Source organism: Aythya ferina (genome assembly GCF_964211825.1).
Source record: "Aythya ferina genome assembly, chromosome: 5".
Classification (NCBI taxonomy): Eukaryota; Metazoa; Chordata; class Aves; order Anseriformes; family Anatidae; genus Aythya; species Aythya ferina.
The window spans coordinates 11,735,354-11,758,059 of NC_140301.1; the positions used below are offsets into that span (position 1 = coordinate 11,735,354).

The 22,706-nt window shown below is 44.0% G+C and overlaps 2 protein-coding genes across 4 annotated transcripts in view; one reads left to right on the plus strand and one right to left on the minus strand.

Annotated features, from left to right (window-relative positions):
- Positions 1-361: 361 nt before the first annotated feature.
- Positions 362-18,976, minus strand: LOC311438025 (uncharacterized protein). Of its 3 annotated transcripts, none has more exons than XR_014693900.1 (4): positions 18,867-18,938; positions 18,683-18,755; positions 2,198-2,368; positions 362-731 (listed from the first exon to the last, which is right to left on the minus strand). XR_014693900.1 is itself a non-coding variant. In XM_084521993.1 (4 exons), exons 1-4 carry the CDS (start codon positions 2,951-2,953, stop codon positions 619-621), a joined length of 444 nt encoding a protein of 147 aa, XP_084378119.1. In that variant the 5' UTR covers positions 2,954-3,969; the 3' UTR covers positions 362-618. The 3 variants fall into 3 exon arrangements, 1 of the variants encoding a protein (XP_084378119.1); XM_084521993.1 differs by lacking the exons at positions 18,683-18,755; positions 18,867-18,938 and adding exons at positions 1,226-1,304; positions 2,873-3,969; XR_014693899.1 differs by having other exon boundaries at positions 18,683-18,976.
- Positions 4,412-22,706, plus strand: part of LOC311438022 (acyl-CoA 6-desaturase-like) — a 34,292-nt gene continuing 15,997 nt past the window's right edge. The window contains exons 1-11 of the mRNA XM_084521990.1: positions 4,412-4,780; positions 9,727-9,837; positions 10,599-10,796; positions 11,156-11,257; positions 12,105-12,230; positions 15,615-15,675; positions 16,162-16,238; positions 16,467-16,564; positions 18,984-19,080; positions 20,851-20,930; positions 21,834-21,959. Of these exons, the coding sequence (XP_084378116.1) occupies positions 4,574-4,780; positions 9,727-9,837; positions 10,599-10,796; positions 11,156-11,257; positions 12,105-12,230; positions 15,615-15,675; positions 16,162-16,238; positions 16,467-16,564; positions 18,984-19,080; positions 20,851-20,930; positions 21,834-21,959 (1,283 nt within the window). The 5' untranslated portion in view covers positions 4,412-4,573. The remainder of the gene's footprint in view (positions 4,781-9,726; positions 9,838-10,598; positions 10,797-11,155; positions 11,258-12,104; positions 12,231-15,614; positions 15,676-16,161; positions 16,239-16,466; positions 16,565-18,983; positions 19,081-20,850; positions 20,931-21,833; positions 21,960-22,706) is intronic.

The following is a 22,706-nucleotide window of genomic DNA, read 5'->3' on the forward strand; positions in this document are numbered from 1 at the left end:
TCTGTGTTGCCCAATGGCCCTCTTCCTCTTGTTAGACATTGCTATCCTCTTCAGTTTTGCAATCTTCTATAAAATAATACAGGTGAGAAAGGAGCTCTGGAGGGCTGTAGTCCAACCTCCTGGCTCAAAGAAGAGCTACTGTCTCTCTCAGCAGAGTCAAAGAATCTACAAAATCAGATCTTGAGTTGCTATTAACAGGAAAATCATTTGGATTCAATAATTTAAAGCTGTGCAGAATCTCATTCTGCAGAAGCAGCAGGGCAAGAGATGCTGCAGGCCTTTGTCCTGAACTGCTACCACAAGTGGAAGTGTTAAAGTAATTCAAATGACCCCGCAGATACACTATAAATTACAGATGAAAACAAAAAATAAATCTTCATACGCACTAAAAAGTTCATATCATTGTGTGGGGGCTGTACTACCATATTTCTTAGCAAACAACACTTATAACAACCTGACTTTTACAGTTAGTGCCCTGTTTCAGAGCTGTAGACTGAAAATTCAAATAATCCATAGAGAAATTACACTATACTCCCAAGCAGAAACTCAGAATATCAGTAGATACATCTCACAACAGGATCAAACTAAAAAGAGAATAGAGGTCTCTCAGAGTTGCTCCTAAATAAAATGTTTAGACATGTTTTCTCCCTCTGCCTCTTTCTGTTTGCCTTCTATGGTGGAGCTCTCTTGTAAAAAGATCGGCAGAATGCAAAAGGCGAAAAAGTGATGACCTGAAAAAAAAAGGCAGAAATATATATTCATGAAAAAGGTAGGTGACTCTCACTGCTGATAAGAGTTTATGTTTCTTTAGACATAATTTCTCATTTCATTGCATTTGGAGTTCCTGAAGTGCAACTTCAACACTAAATTCCTCTGTACTCTATCAGGCATGGTTCACTAAAAAACATTTTTTAAGCCCCCATCCAAAATCACGAGAAAACAAACTAATGTGTTTCTGCGTGATTGACTGACTGATTTGCTGCATTTGCAAATAATTATCAAGTAACTTTATCAATGGGAGAAAGGAAAAGAATAAGAGGAAGACAAAGAGGCTAATAGCTTGATAGTTATGCCTTTCACAGAAGTGCACCAATATCTTTTTAATAACCACCCCTTCTGACTTCCCAAAGAGGCAATTGCTAGGATATTTAGTTGCTCTTCCCCTCCTGCAGCGACGTCCCATTGACAGCACATAGTTTTCAAGTCCCAGCTCTCCCTCGCTTACCCTGCTGAGTACCAAAGCCCCAGACAAGCTGGTATGAAATCCCATGCTTCACAACACTGCTCCTGGTATTTACTGATTCCTGTTGCAAAATCTTAAATAAATGGAGTGCTTCAAAAACAGAAAAATCTGGGTACATTAACCTAGCCTATGTCATTCCTGTGACATACTTTCTTTTTTTATATATATATTTCCTTTTACTAAACAGAAACATTCTGAGGATGATAGCACCTAAACGCAAAATGAATATATCTAAAGCATTTCTGTTTGTCCCTTTCATTCAGTTCCACGTTTACCACCAGACTCTATCACTCTTTTTCACGTTTCTTTCCCTTTGGATTTTTCTGGGCGAGGGTGCTTTTTCCCTGCAATCTCAGCCCACCAGTCCAACCCAGGCTTCCATTCAGGATCCATTATTTGTTATACAAGTCATTACAGCCCCTGTAATCGGTCAGTGAGGCTGCTCAACATTTCACATCACCAAGCCCCAAATCCTCCAGGGTGGACGGATAAATTATTTGCTGGCAGGGTTTCTTCCTAGGAAACAACAATGACCAGTCAAGGAAAGAAGCAATGGGGTCTTCCAGACAATTGTCTTCTTCTGGACATCCTCTCTGGGAACCTGCTTGGTTTTAAACAGTTTTCAACCAAAGCCACTTAAACTGGTGACCCTGCCTAAGATGATGTTAGCACTGGTTGAAGCACACTTGATGAGGTCAGGAGCTGCATGCTCAGTGCACATGTACATGCACATACAAGCCTTCTTGACGTACATTGCAGAGTGATATTTATTGGATTTATCAATGATTTACCTACTATATTATCTAGTAGACTCTGAAGTTATAAACTAAAAGCTACAAGGTAAAAAGTTTTTCTTAAAAAAGGAGGGGGTAAGAAGAATGAACCATTTATCAATGGCAATTAGTTCCCAGGATAAACCAGAAATAACAGAAGGAACAAGGTTTTAGCATGCACCTGTGCAAGGTCGCAAAGATAGAAGCACGTGGACTCCACCGAAAAACCACAGCGGCGGCAGCCTCCAGGTGCATGATTACGAGCAAAGGCAGGCTGTGAGGGCACACCCTTAGCACTACAAGGCTTAAAGCATCCAGCGTGCTGTTTGACAGCACCAGTGGGATTGGAATCCTGAAATTCAAAGGACACAGCACAAAAATTAAGGGGGAAAACTTTTCCCGCGTGACATGCAGCAAGCTTCAGCTCCATTTAAATAGCGTCCTTCTGACATGAATAAATGTCAGAGGTCTATTTTGAACCAAACTAAATAAAACTAGCAAGTCTTAGGAAAACATTCCTTTCATTTTTGACTTCCATCATCCCACACCACAGAAAAGGCTGCTTGATAGTCTGAGGTTCTCATGCAGCAATAAGACCAGGCAGAAGCAGAAGAAAGTTGAGCCAGGGGAGTTTTAGGCTAGATGTTAGGAAGAACTTCTTCACTGAAAGGGTTGTGAGGCACTGGAACAGGCTGCCCAGGGAAGTGGTGGAGTCACCATCCTTGGAAGTCTTCAAAAGACGTTTAGATGTAGAGCTTAGGGATATGGTTTAGTGGAGGGCTGTTAGCGTTAGGTTGGAGGTTGGACTCGATGACCTTGAGGTCTCTTCCAACCTAGAAAATTCTGTGAAACCTACAGCATGCCTTGGCATGAGGACAGCACCAAGTGATTCCCACTGGTATAGAAGCAATGGGTGTGTTTTCACTTCAGTCTCCATTCCTATAGCCCGTGTAGGGAGCGTAGGTGGGAAGGAGGAGAGGAGAAAAAGATTTTTAATGATTCAGTCACTGTTCCCAGCAAGCCCATGGCAGCAGGAAAAACCAGAGCACGCTTATCCGTGCTTGCTCTAAACTAAGGCTGGTTCTGGACAGGAGCACAAGAGCACCAGGGCTGGAGATGCATCTTGAAGTTTCACTTAAGGAGGTGCTCTCTTATCTTATGTATAAGCTCCTTCTTTCAGCAGAAACATGGAGTAGATGGCTGAAGAGTAAATAAATGCATAGAATTTAAAACATTTGATAGTTTACCAAATGTTTCCCCCCCCCCCTACTTTTGCAGACACAGGGCTACTGAAACACAAGGCAAACGAAGGTCCAAGCCACTGAACCCAGCCTTGCTCTTGTCCTAAGATCTGATCATAGGGCAGAAAAACACTTCCATTCTCTTAACTCAAGAGGGGCAATCTGTAGACTAAAACGTTTGAACAGCTCATGTAGGAAGTCTGCTTAAGAACAGCTAGAGCCTCTAGAGAAAGGAATAATAAACCTTCCACTTACTAAAGCAAACAGCCACAAGTAAGGATACTTAGTGCCAGGAAAGCTGCAGATCATGACTGCCTTGCCCTGGAGAGCAGCCACAGATATCCCCAGATGTGAGATAGGCATCAGCGAAAACGCTGGCCCATTGTTTTTGCTCCTGCACTGCAACGCCTTGCATAACCTAACGACAAGGATTATTTTAGCATAGAGTGCCCCACGGCAAGGAAAAGGCTGCGCTTTCTCCCCTGCTAATAAAGCATCGCCCTGAGCGGGGGATCGTTAGCTGAGCCTGTTGTGAGCAGAACAAGCAGGTCTTGTGTGATGGAAGGAACTGTGGAGCCTGACAGCCTCTGAGTCTGCAGGGCAGAGCGAAACGATGTAAATTTCGGGCAGGACACCGATATCAAACATCCCCTTTTGAAGTGCAGCGCTAGCTGAGAAGTAAGGCAGTGATTCTCAGAGAGAAGAAAAAAAAAAAGAAAAAAGAGGAGGAGGGGGAAAAATGCTTTTTAAAGCAGGAGCCAAAGTCCTGATGAAAAGAAAACAAGACAAAAAAAGAAGAAAAATGGGGGGAAAAAGGGGAGTTACGGGGAGGGGAAGAGGGGGTGCCTGCCCCAGCGCTGCTCGCCCCCCGGCGCAAGTCGCACCCCCGCGGGCTGGCGGCGCAGCCTGGCCGGCTGCCGGCTTTGCCCTTCGAAAGATCGGCCGAGACCAATGGCAGGGACCTGCTCGGGCTCGGGAGGGCCGGGATTGGTGCAGGAGCTCTGCTGATGCCGGGGGAAACCTCACCGGTACTGAATGCAGGAGGACGCGGGGGGTGCGGGGGGTGCGGGAGCGGGGGGGGAATGGGCCGAGCTTCCCACGGAGCGGGGCTGTGTGCGAGGTGAAAGTACATCAGCGCCGGGAAAATTAGCCTAGGGGGCACTTCCGAGCCGGCTCCAGAGCCGAGAGACAAAGAGAAGGGAGGACATGAGCGCAAGGAAAGGGAGAGGGCAGGGGAGCAGCTGAGCGAAAGCGAGCGAGGGCAGCGCGGCCAGGTCCCCCCCGCTCGGCCAGAAGACAAAGAAGCGGCCGGCCCCATGGGGAAAGGGGGGGAGAAAGGCGAGGAGTCGGGGGAGTGCAAGGCGCAGATCCCCCTCTACACCTGGGAGGAGATCCAGAAGCACAACCTGAGGACGGACAAGTGGCTGGTGATAGAGCGCAAGGTGTACAATGTCACCCAGTGGGCTCACAGGCACCCGGGGGGCCACCGAGTCATCAGCCACTGCGCCGGGGAAGATGCCACGGTAAGGAGCGCACGGACACACGTGGGGCTGCCTCCAGGCTTCGCCAGCAGCCTCTGACAGGTCACTGCCATCCTCAGGGTTACTGAGAACGAGATTGTTATTATTATTATTATTTTTTGTACAGCCTCCCTCTCCCCCAGCTCTCTACCACCTGCAGCTCAGCTCTGCTCTAGCACCGAGGAGCAAAGCGCTCGGCGCGCATCCATGCGACGCCTGGGCAGCCAGCTCCCTTCAGCCACGGGCAATAACATCTGGAAGAGTGGGTTGGTAAAAACTGCTCGGCTCTGCTTAAGCCCTGCTGCTTGTCTTTGTCTCTTGTCTGTGCTGTCTTTCGACGCTTCGTAATCCAAGTGTCCCCAGTCTCCCCCTCTCCAGGGCGTAGTTACGCGAGCTACACCGAAAACAAACACAAGAAAGGGTTAAAAGAGTCCAGCCCGCGTTTCAAAGATGCTTCTGTTGGACAGGGTGAGCTTGAGGCTTTAAAACAAGGAGCTTTTTAGCCTTTTCCCTGTGGAGAATTCTCGAGAAAATGTTGTTGCAGGTTTCTACAGGGCAAAAAAAAAAAAAAAAGTTTGCTGCTGCTACAGCTGCTCCTACGCTTCATAGCTGGCTTGTTTCGGCTGCCTCTCGTGTTTCAGCAACTTTTAAAAACAAAAAAAAAAAGGAACAAAGTGTTTCAGAAAGCGTTGTCTGCAGTTTCTCCCAAAGCCACCTACTTCAGAAGCGCATACAGGGAGCGTGTCCTCACCCCCAGCACCAGCCCAGAGTTAATAAATTTAAACTGCCTCAGAGCTTTTCCATGGGCATGGTAAGCAGCAGAAGGGATCAAGCTGTAACTTTAACTGTGTATCTGCCACGTCTCTTAACACTTTTATCAAGAAGGAGGCTGTGCATGTGACAGAATTAATCGGCAAGAATTACTAACATTTTCCTTTCCTTCTCCATCTGTCTGAGGTTTGTGGTTATTTTCCACTGGTTTCCTTAAAGCACTGAGATGCATTTTAGTGTTCCTGTCCCCTTCCAGTAAAATCTCTGAATGAAAAGCTTTCTCCCTCCAAAAGAAGTAGCTGGGTGAGGATTTTCTCTGGGCTGCATAAGTGCAGGGACTGCTAAAATCAGAGGAGCTGGGCTCCCATCCCCAAGAATGCACTTTAATACCTCCACTAGAAACCAAAAATCATCTGCTAGTGTATTTGTCTCTGATCTTTGCAAGGGAAACTGAATCAGATTTGTGAGTCTACTACTGCTGGTCCTTCTAGCTTCCTCTACCACCTCTCCAGAGTACCTTGCATCTCACTATGCTCAGAGCATACTCCAAGAAGACGTGGTCTTAGAGTGCTCTGAAATTGTCCCTTCCATCCGGAGCACTAAAATGGAATTGGTATCTGGATTCCAACTTTCCTATGGTGAATCACATTTTAATACAAAAAAAAAGAAATCTCACATTCAGAGTGAGAAATCCTTGTCCTTGAGTCTGTCAAGGCTTTACTAACAAGTTTCATTTTGAGTTGCAAGACATCACAAATGGAAGAGCTTAAGAGGAGGAAAAAGCAATGATAAAAACTCAGTTCAACATGTTTGCATTCCTAGTTCTCGAATGGCTTTCACCTTTTTGGAATTCCCCTTAGAATCACATGCAGTTAGGACCTACAGTCCGGCAAAGATGCACCAAAGGAACTTCAGCTATTTCTCCATTTATCTTTTACCAATACCCTGTAGGATCAGGTGTATCAATCTATCACGGACTGCCCACAAACAGACTCACTGAACTCTACACCCACGCTGGGGCTGCTCTAAAATAACTTGGTTGGTGATGTGTGAGCTAATTCATTTCAGGATGTTCACAAGATAGCTGACTGAAAAGCTCCATGACAGCTTTTATGCTCAGCATGTTCAGCTGATGTTGATCAGGTCAAGAGTGCCCAGGCTAGCTTACACATGAATTTTCCCTGCAAGTACTAACAATATTGGGCATTCGTTCATTTTAGGCCATACTTTAGGATACTGCTGAAGCACACCAGTCTGGGAGAACATGTTCTGGCATCACATTATGCACAATTGCTTTCAGTAAATGAACAAGGCTTAGAATATGAGCAGGCACCTTCCAGCATCTGTTTTAGGAATGTTCATTAGGAATGTTCAAGGATGTGAAAGAATGTCTTTGCATTGACTGCACTGAGTACTTCAGTGCTTATGTACAGCTCATACCTCAATAAAGTAAAGCTTTTTTCACAAAAAGCAGCTGGGATAATTTCCACTTCCCATAAGACACATCAGCTTACCTGGACAATAGACCACCAAACTGAGAGGTCAGATGTAAATATCACGTGGCATTTTCCAGAGTGTATCTTCCACCTTTTGCTCTCTATCTCCTCCAATTTGTAATTGTCCTCCAGGTTTGAGGACAATTACAAATTTCAAAACCTATTTGTAAAGGAGACACCTGAGATATAGCCAATCAAAAAGCAATTCTTCCTTCACCATATCTTTCTGCCTGATGATGGTAGGAGTATTAGGATATGTTATTCTCTTTCCTGCTTGGAGACTATACTGAAAAATCTCATCCTATACCCATGCCAGTGATATGTGTATTATTTTTCAGCTATCCCCAGTGAAGGTGAAGCTTTCCTACTAACATCACTTTCTTCATGGAATAAGCTCAAGATGGCAGTGAAGTAGAAGATCAGTAATATATAGTTTTAAGTAAGAACTGTGCTCTGACATGCATGCTTACATCTCTGACCAGTTTCAACCTTTACTTTTCATCCAACCAAGGAAGAAGGGTTCAGAGATGGAAGAGACCTCTCCCCAGAAAAGTCATGACAGAGCATGTTTAGAAAACATATGTGCTGCTGCCATGGAAGCCTTAGGTGAACAGAAATACCTTCTAGGCAGTGAGGCAGAAGCTGCTGTTCTGAGTCACCTTGCCATTAACACTACATAAACCTGAGTGATCTCCATCATGGAGGTAAGGAGGTAGCCAGCCAGACCTCCAAGGATGGCTTTCCCCCATTAACTTGAACAATATTGAGAATACTCTTCGGTGCTTCCTCAGTGTTCAGCCTCTCCCTCTTTACCCTTCTCCTTTTCTTACCTGTCATACTTCTCACCTCAAAATGGTACAACCTTGCAGCAGGTACAGTCAGATACTCACTTCCCCACTCTTTCTGGTCTTCCCTCCTCTTTCACACCTTCTGCAAATTATACCAGGGAAACTCAATACCAAGGAAATATACCAAAATATACCAAGGAAACTGCAGTAACAGCTTTGCTGGCCCTGGAGTTTTACCTTCATTTTGGCACCAATAAGGTAACACCAATAAATAACATAATGCAATCAGAAAGCACTGGTCCCACTCATGCTTGAAACTGGGATAAGTTTTACCAGTAGAACAGGGCAAACCGATCCAAATTTTCCCCCATGATAACAGATAACGCTTTGTTTCTGAAATTGTTTCCGAATGGGATAGTTTGGACACTTAGCAATGTCATGAGAGCTGAGCTGAGAGTAACTAGAAAAGTCCAGTGCATTTCAGTTTGCCTCCCCCATCTGCTGTAATGACATTTTTTCTCCTTTTTGCATCTTCCCTCATAGCCTCTGGCATTTTTAAGCTTTTGTAATCTTTATTAATATTTATACATACATATACACTAATAAAAAAAAAAAAGTTCTTCCCATCCGTCTGTTGATTCTCTTCTCATATATTATTTCTTTAACTTCAAGCTAAATGGCAGAGACCAGCTTTCACTCTCCTGCCTCTTACAGTGAAATGTCTATGGTCCAAGTATTACTTTGAGGCTCAATCCTAAATCTTGGAATAAGCTGAAAGTTTCAGAGGACTTTGGAACCAAAGTTGCTGGTGGTAATTACAAACACCAGAGCTGGCCTATCAGTGGAATTCAGCTCACAGGAAGGTCAGCTAGACACAATGAGCACTTTACAATCTGCCTTTCCCATTCAGAACAAGAGGTGAGATTTTAGCTGGTCCTTGGTAAGAAAATGGGACAAAAGAAGAAAGGCTGAAGCATGGTACTTCTGACTTCTGTTTTTGACCATAATCCAGTTGTATTTCCCTTACTCATAAAATTAACAATATAGGGATTGCAATACAATGAGAAAAGGAGATCATCATTGGTGAACTTTCTGTCCCTACTACTACCCTTGGGGTTAAAATTCAAGCCATGTGAAATGAAGGATGTTCAAGACTTCACTAGCAGCAGATACATCAAACATATGCTCCCATCAGGTATCTGCAGACACAGATACACAAAAAGATATGGAATGAGGAAGGAATAAAGAAAAAAATATATAGTTAATGCACCAGACTCATAAATGATGTTGCATGGAATAATCAGGGCCTGAGATGGTCAATTTTAGAAAATTTAGATATGAAGAAAAGGACTTAAAAAGAATACATAACAGTACCTTGATAGGGTTAAGCTTTTTTTTTTTTCTTCTGATTTTGGTCCAAAAGGACCTGCACTTATTATCAATACCCTTGAGGGTATACCAAAGAGCTTGTTCAGTAAAACCAAAACCTATAGTGATCTATTAGATAAATTCATTCTCTTCCACTTTGCCGTATGCTCTAGGTGAACACCAAATCAAACACACTCTAAAAACGTCCTCTCTTGAATTGCCTCCATGCAGCAGACTTTCAAAGGGTATTTATATCCTAGAGGGGATTTGCACAAACTCCTACTGGCCTGCCTTCCAAGGGAATTAGCAGGACTTAGGTATTTAGGTGCTTAGGAAGTTTCCTGAGGTTCCTTTCTCCATCTGCCTAGATAGCATCCCAGTTCTCGCTGTTTACTTTCTACCAGGTAAGTAAATCCAGCAGCCTCTAGCAGAAATCTTCTCTAGTAGCAGTACTGCATTGAATCCCAGAGATGGAAGTCAGTCCAGCTAGTCCTGAATCTCACATTTACTCACATTTCTGTTCCAGGATGCATTCCAGGCCTTCCATATCAATCCCACCTTGGTGCAAAAGTTTCTCAAGCCATTACTTATCGGAGAGCTTGCTCCAGGGGAACCCAGCCAAGATCGAGACAAAAATGTGAGTACTTTTTCTGAGCTGGGGTTTATTGTGGGCATACTCCACCATTTTTTTCCCCTCTCAGGATGTCCTCCAGGATGTGGAAAAAACACCAGACAGATTGTAAAGGTGTCTTCAGTACAGGCAGCTGCAGAGAAAGAGAAAGGTGCTCTGCAGCTGAACACATCTGTGCAGCAATATGCATGGATAAAAGTGTGTGAGAGGGAATTGAAACATTCAGACTTCTGTACAAGTGTTTATGCCATGAGTGGCAGAGCAATAGGTACTCATGGGTGAGGTGAAACAGATGTCCCATTTCAGTGGGTGTGCTTAAGAAGGAGCAACCCAACAAGTACCTTTTCCATCTATTCCATATCCTTAAGCCAGCCTTTGTGTGCTCATCACAGAAGGTCTGGAATTATGCTTAAGTAATAGGACTGAATTCTCTCATTCTCCAGCTCTCTAATACTTGTATAGCTCATTCAGACTAGAGTCATCAGCAGATATGACGACATAGCAAGGTAGTGCTGCTGATTCACAGAATTCTCCTAGCTCAGGGTGCAAAAGGTCAGGACCCAGGCTGAGGCCAGCCAGGGTGTTGATTCATAGCAAAGTGCTATGAAAAGCTAGAAAGCAGTGTGAATATGGAGATTAGTACTTCCTTACTTCTGGGGTAGCCAACCAAAGCAAGAAACAGCCAAGGTCCTTAGGATGGAGCCTTCCCTGGACACATTCAGACTTACTCACACGCTGCATGCTGTGTCTTACATGTCCATTTGCAGCCCCAGCTGGTGGAGGATTTCCGGACCCTGAGGAAGACAGCAGAGGACATGAATTTATTCAGAGCAAGCCCTTTGTTCTTCTCACTTTACTTGGCTCATATCATTGCACTGGAAGCTTTGGCTTGGCTAATGGTTTCATACTTCGGCACCGGGTGGATCACAACTCTCCTCCTTGCCTTCATCCTTGCAACTTCCCAGGTAAGAAGCAGTAGGCACAGAGCATACCGGGTACTCAAGGAGGTCAACGTGCACTGAACTTTTCTTGTTAGACCTAGGAACTAGGAAAAACATTCACATCTGCCCCCATGGTGCCTTCTGGCTGCCCCTGGTGCTTTTGCATCACACATTTTTCTTGCCCCTTGCACCTTTCATTCTCCAGGAGATGGAGGCACTGATCTCTTCTCCCTGAAGACCATCTATAACACCTCAGGCTGGATATTAGGAAAAGGTTCTTCAATGAGAGGGTGGTTGAGCACTCAGGCTCCCAAGGGATGTGGTCTCAGCACTGAGCCTGCCAACATTCAAACACTTATCTGATTTATTTTCCATCATCCCAGGCCCAGGCAGGGTGGCTGCAACATGACTTTGGACACCTGTCTGTCTTCAAGAAGTCTTCCTGGAACCACCTCGTCCACAAGTTTGTGATTGGACACCTGAAGGTAAAGGTCACTGGGGACACAGGGCACTGTGGAAATAGCTGCAGTCGCTTTGACTGCATCAAAGCAGGAAACTGTAGCTCTCAGCCTTTCCACAGGGAGCAGATGCAGAGAGGAGAAGTCAGTGAGCAATTGCACATGGAGCTGCTGCACAGAAGAGAGAGATATGAGAGCACAACTACAGCTGTTACAGAACACAGCAATTCCACCAACCTCAGTAGAACTGCTCTAATTTATAGCAGCTGAGGACAGAGCTCATTAAATTGCATAAAACACTGTTTTAACACCCTGTCATATTTTCCACTTACTTCCCACTAAGCTTCAGTATTTTTTAAGTGTCCCATCCTGATATATCCCATCCATTCCAGGTATTATCAGAATTAAATCATGGGCAAGGTCCAAAGCAGACAAGCGTTTCAGCACCCACTTGCAGTAGGAACTTAAGCAGGGTAGGACATACCTTTGCCCATTCTCCCAAGCCTACTTTGCATTGCCTGGCTCCTCCTGCTCAATAGAGGGAAAACAGCAGCAACAGTCAGTAAGACACCAAGTGGAAATAGCCTACCATTCAGCTATTACTAGCAACCTCACTTGTAGGAAGACATTGTGAGATGCAAGTCACCGAGTGTACCTTTATGGCCTGTTCTTTCAAATTATTTGATCTTTAGTGAGGGCAAAGCAGTCTGGCACAGCTGGCACGGGCCCTCTGAAACCAGCAGTCTCATAGTAACTGCCACCACAGCCGCCTACTGCTATTACAAAAGCAAATATTAGTTTGGGCACAGAGTTGCACTGTTTTAATGCAACTACCACTAGAGGAACTGTGGATTAACTCCCTGTATCTGCCCAGGGCGCCTCTGCCAACTGGTGGAACCATCGTCACTTCCAACACCACGCCAAGCCCAACATATTCAAGAAAGACCCAGATGTGAACATGCTGCATGTTTTTGTCCTTGGAGAAACACAGCCTGTTGAGGTAAGGCAAAGTGGGGGAAAAAAGTGGAAAACTATTATCCCAAAGGGCTTCAGAGAATGCTCATGCAAAAAACAGGAATTTGTGAACGTTGCTGGACATGACTTATGTAGTCAAGACTTCCAGCAATGCTGAAAAAGGACATGCTTCTCCCAGGGACTTCGTCTGTCAGTGTCTGACAGGAGTTTGGCCTTTATACCCTCCTAAACCTTGGGTTGAAGAGCAGGACTGACTGTATAGTTCCCTATCCATTTCCTATATTGATCACAGGAAAAAATATTTGGGGATAGGTTGGGAAAAGCCTTGAAGATGGGACCATAAAGAATGTAGAACTCTGCTAAAGAAAACTTCATTCTGCTGTACTGAAATATCAACATAAGGGGAAAATGTGGTGTTTCTCAGTACTTTTTCAAGAATATTTCAAAACTGATCTTCCATTTCCACAGAAAATATCTTCCAATATTACCCCAGTTGTGCTCCAGATTATCTTGACAATGTCCTCTCCACTGGAGCCTTTGCCATGCATGTGCGGGAATATTGTATTGCTTGCATACACACAGAAATTTCCTCCTGCTTTTTTTTTTTTTCCTTTTTTCTATTCTTTTTTTCTTTTTCTTTTTTTCCTTCTTCTACTTGAAGCACAATCTGTGGAGATTTTGACTTGATCTGAGGGTGTAAGCCACCAAAGCTGATCTGATTTGAACAGGTAAAGTATATGGAAAGTTTCTGCTGGTAGAAGCTAGTCACAAATGATCACACTCCTACCTCACTGCGGAGATCTTCAGACATCATCTAACCCTGAATTTTACATTTTACCCAAAAACTGGGGTCAGGACCAGACCAAATGTGAACTCTTTGGGTTACTCTAGGTTACTGCAGTCATCAGCTAGAACTGTTTTCTTACACTATGTACCAACATGCTGCCCACTGAACAACAGGCCATGTTAAGGTATTTTGATTCCACCTGTCCATTCCTAGAGCCAAAATACTTACTGTCTGTTTTACAAAAACCTACACAAAGAAAATAAACAAAAAAAAAAAAAAGAATGAGCATTTCTACCTAAAACAAAACCAACACCAACAAATCTGCAGTGAGTACAGCCCAGGGAAATATAAAATGAAAAGACCTAATGCTTTCTCAGCTTTTACCCTATTAAGAAAGTAACCCCAGACATATGCTGGGGACACACGTGCTGGTGCATGGTCATGTATAGAGAATGTCTTGCACACACAGAATTTAAGAGGCAGAAAGGTCTCTTGCATATGACTAAAATGGAAGACCTCTGGAGTATCTAGAGCATATAAATCAGTATTAAGCTCCTCACTGTGTTGGTACATCCCATTGGAAAATGCTGTGCCTGAAAACTGTTTTTCAAAGTAGACTGTGATTCTACCACTTAAAGGAAGAACTGAAGATGTAGGCATTTGTAATAACAAGGAAAACTAGGTCTCTCTCATACATCTGAAATGTTAGGTTAGTGTCAGTTTATCTCAATATTCTCTCACACTTGCACATAATCCTTTTCTACATGATCCAAAGCACGCTGCCTTTTAGAGCTCAGAGCACAGTGAATTCCTTTTCAGTAATCTTATACTGCCCAAAGTTTAGCCACTATTTCCTGCAGGCTACAAAATTTTAGTGGCCATGAATAGACAGAATAGAGAGACAGAGGAAAACAGAATGGAAATGAATGGACATCACAGAGCTGGTGATCAGCTCAGGGGGAAGGAACTGACAAGTGGAGAGGGAAGCAATGGGGAAAGCAAGTCAGAGGCCAAAAATAAAATAAAAACAGCGGGGAACTCTGCTAGAAAATAACACAGTTCAGGTGACTTATGGTCTGAGGACAGCAGGCAAAACTCTTAGGGCCTCCCTGTGCAGGAGACCCACAAGGGCAATGCATATCAGAGGACAAACCCAAAAAAGAAAAGCAGCACAGGATCCGTCAGAAACATCTGAGGGGGCAGTTATATAGATATCTGCACACACACTCAGGGAACAACCAGCTGTGTTGCTTCAAATCGGCCAGGAGGTCACCACAACCTTGGCTTTGGAGATGTAGTACAAGTGGAAAGAGGACTGTTTATAATCCCTGTTCTTTCGGTCTGCTCTGACCAGCAAGCATACTGGAAATTCACTGGGCTCTCCAGTCCCACGCTCAACCCTCAGGATTACCAGGAAGCTCTTTCTACTGTATAACCAGAACATCCCATCATGAAGTTTAATGAGACAGTTGCAGCTGTTCACTAGGAACTATAGGGAGAAATTCAATTCCTCTTTGGTCAGCCATCACTGTTCAGACTTAATCTGTTACATATTTGTTTTCCTGCTGCTCTTTGTAGCAGTATATCTTCACTTCCAAAATCCACTGATACCAATAATCTCCTGATTGCAGCAGACTTCCAGTACAACCCATTACAGGGTGCAGGCACCTGAATGCACTGCCCTAAGTTCCATGTGCTACAGCTTATTTATTGGTGCTACGAGGCTTACACTCACTGCAAGTTGCTATGCTGGAAGCAAAAACTCTGAGTTCACAGCAAATTAGCTCCTCGTATCAACATTGTTAGAGCTCAAAAAAAAGACACTTCTGTGTAGCTCTAGGTAAGAAGATACAGTTAGGAGACCAGGTGCTCTTGGCTCCTTGTTTTCACTGAAGAGAAATGGGCACCTGCAAGAAAACAACAAAGGTCTAAACCTGCCTTTTGGGGAGCTTCTCTGCATCTGCTGTCCATAGGTGAACCACACTAACACAGCAATCAGTGCAGAACATCTCAGTGACAACACTGTAATTCTTGCCGTATCAAACTAGTGACGCAGACATTATAGATTTAAATGTATCTGTTTGAATTATTGTCACATGAGCAAAGGGCCACACTGGTTTTCCCACTGCTGGTAAAGTAAGGTTTTACAAGCCGCCAGGGCTTATGGGGCTGATGGCTGCAGAAGCCAAAATGGATCGGTGCAGGACATCTCCATGGAAGACTAACCAAGGTTCACTGCCTTGCTCTGCCATTGGTATCCTGCATAATGACTTACCTAAGGTCATATTTCTCTATGCATAAAATTTGTGTTGATAATAACAAAGATAATAGCAGGTCTTAGCACAGCTGCAGGCATGGCAGAAGGTGTAGAAATGCACGGAAATGCCCCCAGGCGCACAACAAGAAATTATCTGAACATCAAGACAGAGGGCTTTAAAAAGAAATTGACACATAGCACAATTATGAAGTCATGATATTTAACCATAGCAAAATACTGCCTAGCTTTCCTGCTGTGGGAGTTCGGTCAGAACTCTCCAGACAATAAAGAAGCATTGCAGCGAATCTTCTCTTACATGTGGGGGTCATAGTCCGAGACTGAGCTTTCTTATCCGTGTCTTGCAGTATGGCAAGAAGAAGCTGAAGTACCTGCCTTACAACCACCAGCATGAGTACTTCTTCCTCAGTGAGTATCTTCACCGTGCTCCTCTTTTTTCCCTTTGGTGAGGGGAACTGAAAGTCTGTTGAACTTTCCAGCCCCTCCTGTGTTAGCAGAGCAACTCGTTGAAGTCTCAACTCGTCTTGCCCTTCCCAAGACCTCCAGTCTCATTAATGGTCTACCTGTGCAGGTCTCTAAATCAGCTGGGAATTTCTCACTGATATGCAAGTGTCTTTCACGTTGCCAGCTAGGCAAGCAATTGAGACTGGGAAGTAATCTCTCAATGTAATGACTGCATGTGGTTTGTTGATGCTCTTTGATACATCAAGATGAACACTTGTGAACCAGAGCCTCCTTTCTTCACCGAAAGGCAACTGCCCCCATCACCAGTACATCACCTCCATTACCAGTGCTCGGACTTACCTCGAAATAGTCCCTAAATCACTGGGTCACTCTCATGTCACGCGCTTTTCTGCCTCTCTGATGTCCAAAATATTTCCCTTTGCTTTGCAGTCTTCCCACCTCTGCTCATCCCCGTGTATTTCCAAATCCAAATCATCTCAACCATGATCAAGCGCAGGTTCTGGGCGGTGAGTGAAATGTTTTGTCAGTGTTTGTGGGGTCCAGCTGGCTCGTAGGAAATTACACTTGAGTAGGGAGAGAGGCCAGACATCTCTCCACCACAAAGAGACCTGGCAAAGGGAGGGTATGAAGGGATCACACTTTTCTGCTAATTTCCCAATGTCCTCACTGTTACCAGCAGAGCCATGCTGTATGAAATAGGCTAAGAGATGCCTGATTTTTCTGTCTTCCCCTAGGACCTAGCCTGGGCCTTCAGCTACTACATGCGCTATTTCATCACATACATCCCATTCTATGGCGTTCTGGGATCCCTGTCTCTCCTCACTTTTGTCAGGTAGGAGATATGGGAGCTCCCTGCTGCTCTCCCCTCCCTCCAGCGTTGGGCTGAGCAAGTCTCAGCTCTGCTATGGGCCCCATGCCTTGCCTGTTTAGGTTCTTTGCAGTCATTTACCTCACTGTGCATTATCCTGGATATTCTCAGTGCCTCACGTTCTCCGTATCATCTCCCAGTGCTGTTTCCTCTCCGCAGAGCTGGAGCTGGTGCTTAGCACTTGTGATGGTTCAGCCAGGATGCTCCTTTCTTTCCTCATTCCCCATGATGCCTGATTCCAACACTTCCATGCATTTTCCACATTGTCTAAAGCTGGACAAAGCACCTCGAGCCTCCCTCTTCCCAGCTCACTGGGAAGGTAATTCAGGAGCCCTCCTGAGCACTTTAAGTGAAATGCTCACCATTTCTCCCAGTGCAAGAGAATGCATGGCCTGTACATCACATGCAAACATCATTGTTTTTACACAGAGGCCATGGCCTCCGAAAGCTGTTTCACACCACGGATCAGTGTTCCTGTCCCTACACTCCAGTCCGACCCCTCCAAAGCAGCCTCTCACCTCTCAGTATATCTGTGGAGAAGTGCTTGTTGCGTATCTTGATTTTTGACTGGTCTTCTGGCCATTTATCATTAGTAGATCTCATGAAGAGCTGCTCTTAGTACAGCAAGAGTATTAATTTGATTACTGCTGTATGATTAATGAATGGAAAAGTGAGAGGCACAAAAACATGAACTACAAGCATGAGCTGCCAAAATGAATCAGGCATGGCAGGGCTTTGGAGACTTACTCACTGGATGGTTACGCCATTCCAGGTAGCAGCACCAAATACATATTTCTGTCTTGTATGTGATATCTGCAGCTTTTCTGGCTAGTACCAAAGAAAGGCATTTAGTCCCATAGCCAGCATTAGTTTTAGGAAAGCATTTCATCACAATGAAAAATATTTTCTAAATAAACATATAAATAAATGTAGAGTACAAAGAAATAGCAACAGATGCACAGAAACCTTCACAAAACACGGAGATTTGCCTCAAAAAAAAAAATAATGTCACTGTTCATGACTTAAGTTTTCATAGCCTCAAACCACTTCAGTCCAAAGAAAAATGGGAACTACAAAAGATACATATTCGTGTAAATGCATAGCCAACATCTTTGGTCTGGAATCAAGCTGACAAATTGACAACAACTGACCTATTATTTCAAAAATGTTAATGTTTTGATTAAGCTAAAAATGCAACAAGGCAAATATTCCCCTTGCAAAATTGTTTCTAATTAATCATGAAGATTCATCAGGAGATAGTTCCCTGTTAATAATAGCTCTGTTATACTTGAGTCAGGAAGAGGAGAGCCCCAGGAGCTTTAGGGAACAATGTTCCTTTGTACTCAGCTCTCCCATTGCTCAGAGAAATAAGGATACGTAAGGAGGGTCTTCACTTTCAATCAAAATATGTAATGTATAAAGTTAAACAAAAACATCTAGTTTTCTTTTGACCCTAGACACGAGTAGTTTGTTGAAAGTTGAGATTGTTCTAAATAGCTGATGCATGACATAAGCAGTCTCATTCATCCTCTAGAAGCTAGACTAAAATACTGAGGAAAAACAAATACCCATCAAAATCCAGACTTCGAAACATTTCCGAAACCACTCTTTAATTAGCTTACTCCAGTCTGTGATTATATGAAATTACTGCTGGTGAAAGCAGAGATTCAGATCATCTGCTATCTTAGAAATCAAGCCTAAAGACTAGAACAAAGATGCTCCTGGATAACTACCTTGCCAACATACATCTCAGTCTCAGCATAGAAAACCTGCATTGAATGAAGTGCATTGCTGCAGACTGTTTTACAAGAGCTAAAAATATAGTTTTAATACCATAAGCAACAAATAAGCCACTTTAAAGTGATTGCCAGCCCAGGTCAGACTTCAGAATTACAGTAAAGGTACAGAGAGAGCAAAGGTGGGACCCCCAGTGTGATAAAGTTAACACCAATGGGCACATGGATTTTTAAAAATAATCTGCATCCAGCAAGCAACTGGAAAAATAAAAACAGTTCAGAGAACTTCTAATGAGGGCTCGGTTGTTTTGTTTTGCTTTCAAGTACTTGGATCATCCTTACTTACAGAGAGGCAAAATTAGCAAGAAAGATCAATCTGTTTCTGAGGAAGGAGAGGGATAGCTCAGTAGGATGTCCTTCTGCAAAGGTAATCATAATTACATTAGTCCCAGAGTTATAAAGACAGAGAAATTCATTGCAGAAGTGATTCTCTGTAGTTTCCCTAGGTAGAGGGTTGTTTACTTCCATACCTTGGAGTAAGACTTTCCTCACATGCAGCATCTCCTGTTGCTTCCTATAAACCCCAGATTACCTGAGATCCTGGTCTGCAATATCAATTGTTGTGTTTTTTCTGTTTGTTTCTAAAGGTTTCTGGAGAGTCACTGGTTTGTGTGGGTCACCCAGATGAATCACATTCCAATGGAAATTGATTCTGAGAAACACAAAGATTGGCTCAGCTCCCAGGTAACTAACTGGGAGGGAAAAACAAGATCTCTGACTCCACTCCCCCCAAACTGGATTAGAAATTTACTCAAAACAATGGATGGATTACCACTATTCCCAAGTAGTCTCCCCCCCCAAAAATATACAAAATACTAGTGCACAGTCTCTATCCATGACCTGTCCCGTAAAGTTCTTCTCCCAGAGTCAGTAATGCTGATTCAAGATATGGAAGCCCAAACTTCTGTTTTAACTTTGACAATCAAAAGGTTTCTTTGTTGTTCTTTTTCATTTGAGGCAGGATCAGGTCCAAGCATGATTTGACCTTCACGTGGTATTTGTAGGCACACACGAGCAAATAGAAGAGCCTCAATGAAAATCAACAGTTAACGCTAAACACTATCTTTGGCTGCTGAAAATCAATGTGCTGAAAATACATCAACCCCAGTTGAAGAGAGACCTCAGTATATTTCTAAAGTTTATAGTTTTCTAAGGGAATAAGGACTGGAATAAAAACCAGCTGCTTTCTGAATCTCTTTATCGCCTAGTAAGATAAATGCACTGAAAGTATACCTCTTATCTGTAGTAGACCAAGTCTCATTCAGCCCCAGAGGACAGTGACAGTAACTTTGACACTGGCTATATGAGTTTTGTATAACTGAGCTGGGAGAAGAAATAACCTCACGTTAACCAGTATAAGTAGTAATTGTGGTTGTTAGTGGGGTCTTGAACACGGGCTTTCAAAGTCTGCCAGGCAATTTCATAGAATTACAGAATAATAGAATACTCTTTTGAGCACCTTGATGTCCTTCTTGTAGCGAGGGGCACAAAACTGAACACAGTACTCGAGGTGCGGCCTCACCAGAGCCGAGTACAGGGGGACGATCACCTCCCAGGTCCTGCTGGCCACACTGCTTCTGTTGCAAGCCAGGATGCCGTTGGCCTTCTTGGCTACCTGAGCACACTGCTGGCTCATATTCAGCCGACTATCAACCAATACTCCCAGGTCCTTCTCTGCCTGGCAGCTTTCCAACCACTCATCTCTCAGCCTGTAGCGCTGCTTGGGGTTGTTGTGCCCCAGGTGCAGGACCCAGCACTTGGCCTTGTTAAACCTCATCCCGTAGGCCTTGGCCCATCAGCCCAGTCTGTCCAGATCCCTCTTAGACCTTTTTGACACTGACACAATTTTATGACAACTTCAGGGATGGGAAAAATACATTTCCTGTGGTAACCGTGTAGCAATCACAGTTTAGCCAGTTAGAAGTCCAGGAGGATTTTAAGACTACCTAACTTTGCAATCAAATATATTTTTATAATAGCAGGGGTAGCTAAGAAATATTTCTCTATTATTGAGATCTTACACTTAAAGCACACTGGACGATAACCAGATGGGATGGGGAAAGGAGGCTTCCTGCGTCTCTGTGTTTTTTCTTCCTCAATTTCCCATCTTGGTACTGTTTTTAACCATCTGATCTTCAACTAGATAGACTGAGATTTAGGAGCCTCTAGTTGGGCTGATGTGTTACCAAATGGGACTGTTTCCCTGTCCTTTGACCACTGTTCAAACCTGTAAAGGCACTGTCAGCACGACAGCTGACAGCAATCCCTGAAGGAGGATTAAAGCTGCCCTTGCTGCGATCAGGTAGCTCAGAAGGGCAGCCTTCTGCGCTCTGACAGCTCAGCAGTGGGGTAAGACACATTTCATTCTCTTACCTGGCACAGAGAAGAGGAGCTTTGTGCTGATTTCAGGGCGAGGCTTCACTAATATTCACTGCTGCTTTCTTGCCTTCGCAGCTGGCAGCCACTTGCAACATCGAGCAGTCCTTTTTCAACGACTGGTTCACCGGGCACCTGAATTTTCAAATTGAGCACCAGTGAGTATGGACCCAGCATCATTTGGTCATTACCAGATTGTCACAACACTGACCTTGAGGCAGGGAAAACCCTGCTAAAGACATGTGAGATGGGACAGAATCGTAGAAAAGCCCAGGTTGTAAGGGCTCAGAGATCACCTGCTCCAACCCTTCATGGTAAAAGCAGGACCTGGACAAGATATAGATGCTTTGGACTTGTATCCTAAGCTAACTACTTGAACTTTCATATCCATTTCAGAGATTTCCTCACCCTGACTAAAAGGACTTCAATGTTTCATAGCTAGAGGCACCTGTGTAGGACTGCATACACTGCTGAGCACCAGGTTTCAGGAAAGATATTAAAACCAGGGCCATGCCTGGTCTTCCCATTACCAGTGACATATCAAAATATAAAAGAGATGCCTTCTAGGGTAAAGCTGACTGTTTTGGAAGCCAACTTAGGAAATCTTCATTGAAAAGTACAGGGCAAGGTGATCCCAGATTCTAATACCTGCTTCTCAGTTCCACAAGCTTCCAGGGATGGAAAACAGGTTCACTGACTATCCAATCTGGCAAGAAAATGAGTTCTGCCCAAAGGAAACAGACAGCTCTTTCCTCATTCCTGCTCCCCTCGCATTCCAGCTGTGTCCTTTTCTGCATAAATTGACTTTCATTCTCTCTCTTGAACACAGCTTTGTTCTGAGACACAACAGCAGCAGAATGAATGCATTCAATTTTCACGAGCTACTTGGAAGCAGAGGACTGTAAAGCATGGATCTCTCTGCCTCTTTTTCTTTTGTCTACTTGTACAGTTTGAGGAGGAGACATTATTAATTAGCCCCTATGAGGAGGCAGACAAAGATGCCCATCCCTTGGGATTAGTCTCTAGAGTTTTCTCATGTTTGTTTTCTCTCTCTATTCAAGCCTGTTTCCAACAATGCCACGGCACAATTTCTGGAAAGTCAAACCTTTGGTGAAGTCATTATGTGCCAAGTATGGAGTCCAATATGAAGAGAAGCCTCTTGGAAAAGCATTTGTAGACATAGTTGGGTAAGGTCCTTTTAATTCCTGCAGCCTGCAATTCCTTGCTATATAAACATCCTAGGTACTTTCCTACAGAGAATTCAGGACACTACAGACCCTTTAAAGACAGCATGTCAGTATTTTGTAACCTGGTTTCACTAGGGCAATAACCTTCATATCGCAATCCAATAAACACCTGCAGAAACGTTGTTTTTTTTTTCAGCAGAAGTGACACAGCTCCACTGATAGAGTGGAGCAGCCTCAGGTGACAGCAGTTGGGAAGCTGCTTCACAACGTCATGGGAGAAGAAAGAACTAGCCCCAGAGCAGCTTCTGTCACAGTACTTGGTGAAACCAGCAATCAGATCAGCACTAAACTGATTTCATAGGGACTTTTTAAGCTCTATCCTTCTTAAATGCTGTTCTGATAGCTGGTGATTCTTGCCTTTGGAAGCTGGCAGCACATCTTCGGGCTGCAAACTGAGGAATCAAAGGGGAATGAATCAGGTTACAGCCCATGCCATTTCCTATTTGAGCCGTGCTAGCAGCAAAGGACTGTTCCCTAAGAGTATAGGTGAAGATCAGTCTAATAGACCACCCTCAGGCAGGCTGTGTTCGTGTTTGTGACTCGGTTACCCCAGGAGGAATAATTCATGGCACGGAATATAAGCAGCTATTCTGCTGTCCATGGACCTCCCCTAAGTCAGTCTCAAGAAAGCCATTCTAAGCAAATACAAATCCAAGCAGATTGGCCCCAAAATGCAGAAGGGCTGAA

What these genes read in the sequence shown, in the direction of transcription:
- LOC311438025 (XM_084521993.1), bottom strand. Translation starts at nt 2,953, where the DNA reads ATGGAGACTGAAGTGAAAACACACCCATTGCTTCTATACCAGTGGGAA. An exon ending in ATCTTTGCGACCTTGCACAG is followed by an intron (nt 1,305 to 2,197) that starts GTGCATGCTAAA and finishes ATTTTGCAACAG; the next exon opens with GAATCAGTAAATACCAGGAG. An exon ending in GGGCTTTGGTACTCAGCAGG is followed by an intron (nt 732 to 1,225) that starts GTAAGCGAGGGA and finishes TTTTTTTTTCAG; the next exon opens with GTCATCACTTTTTCGCCTTT.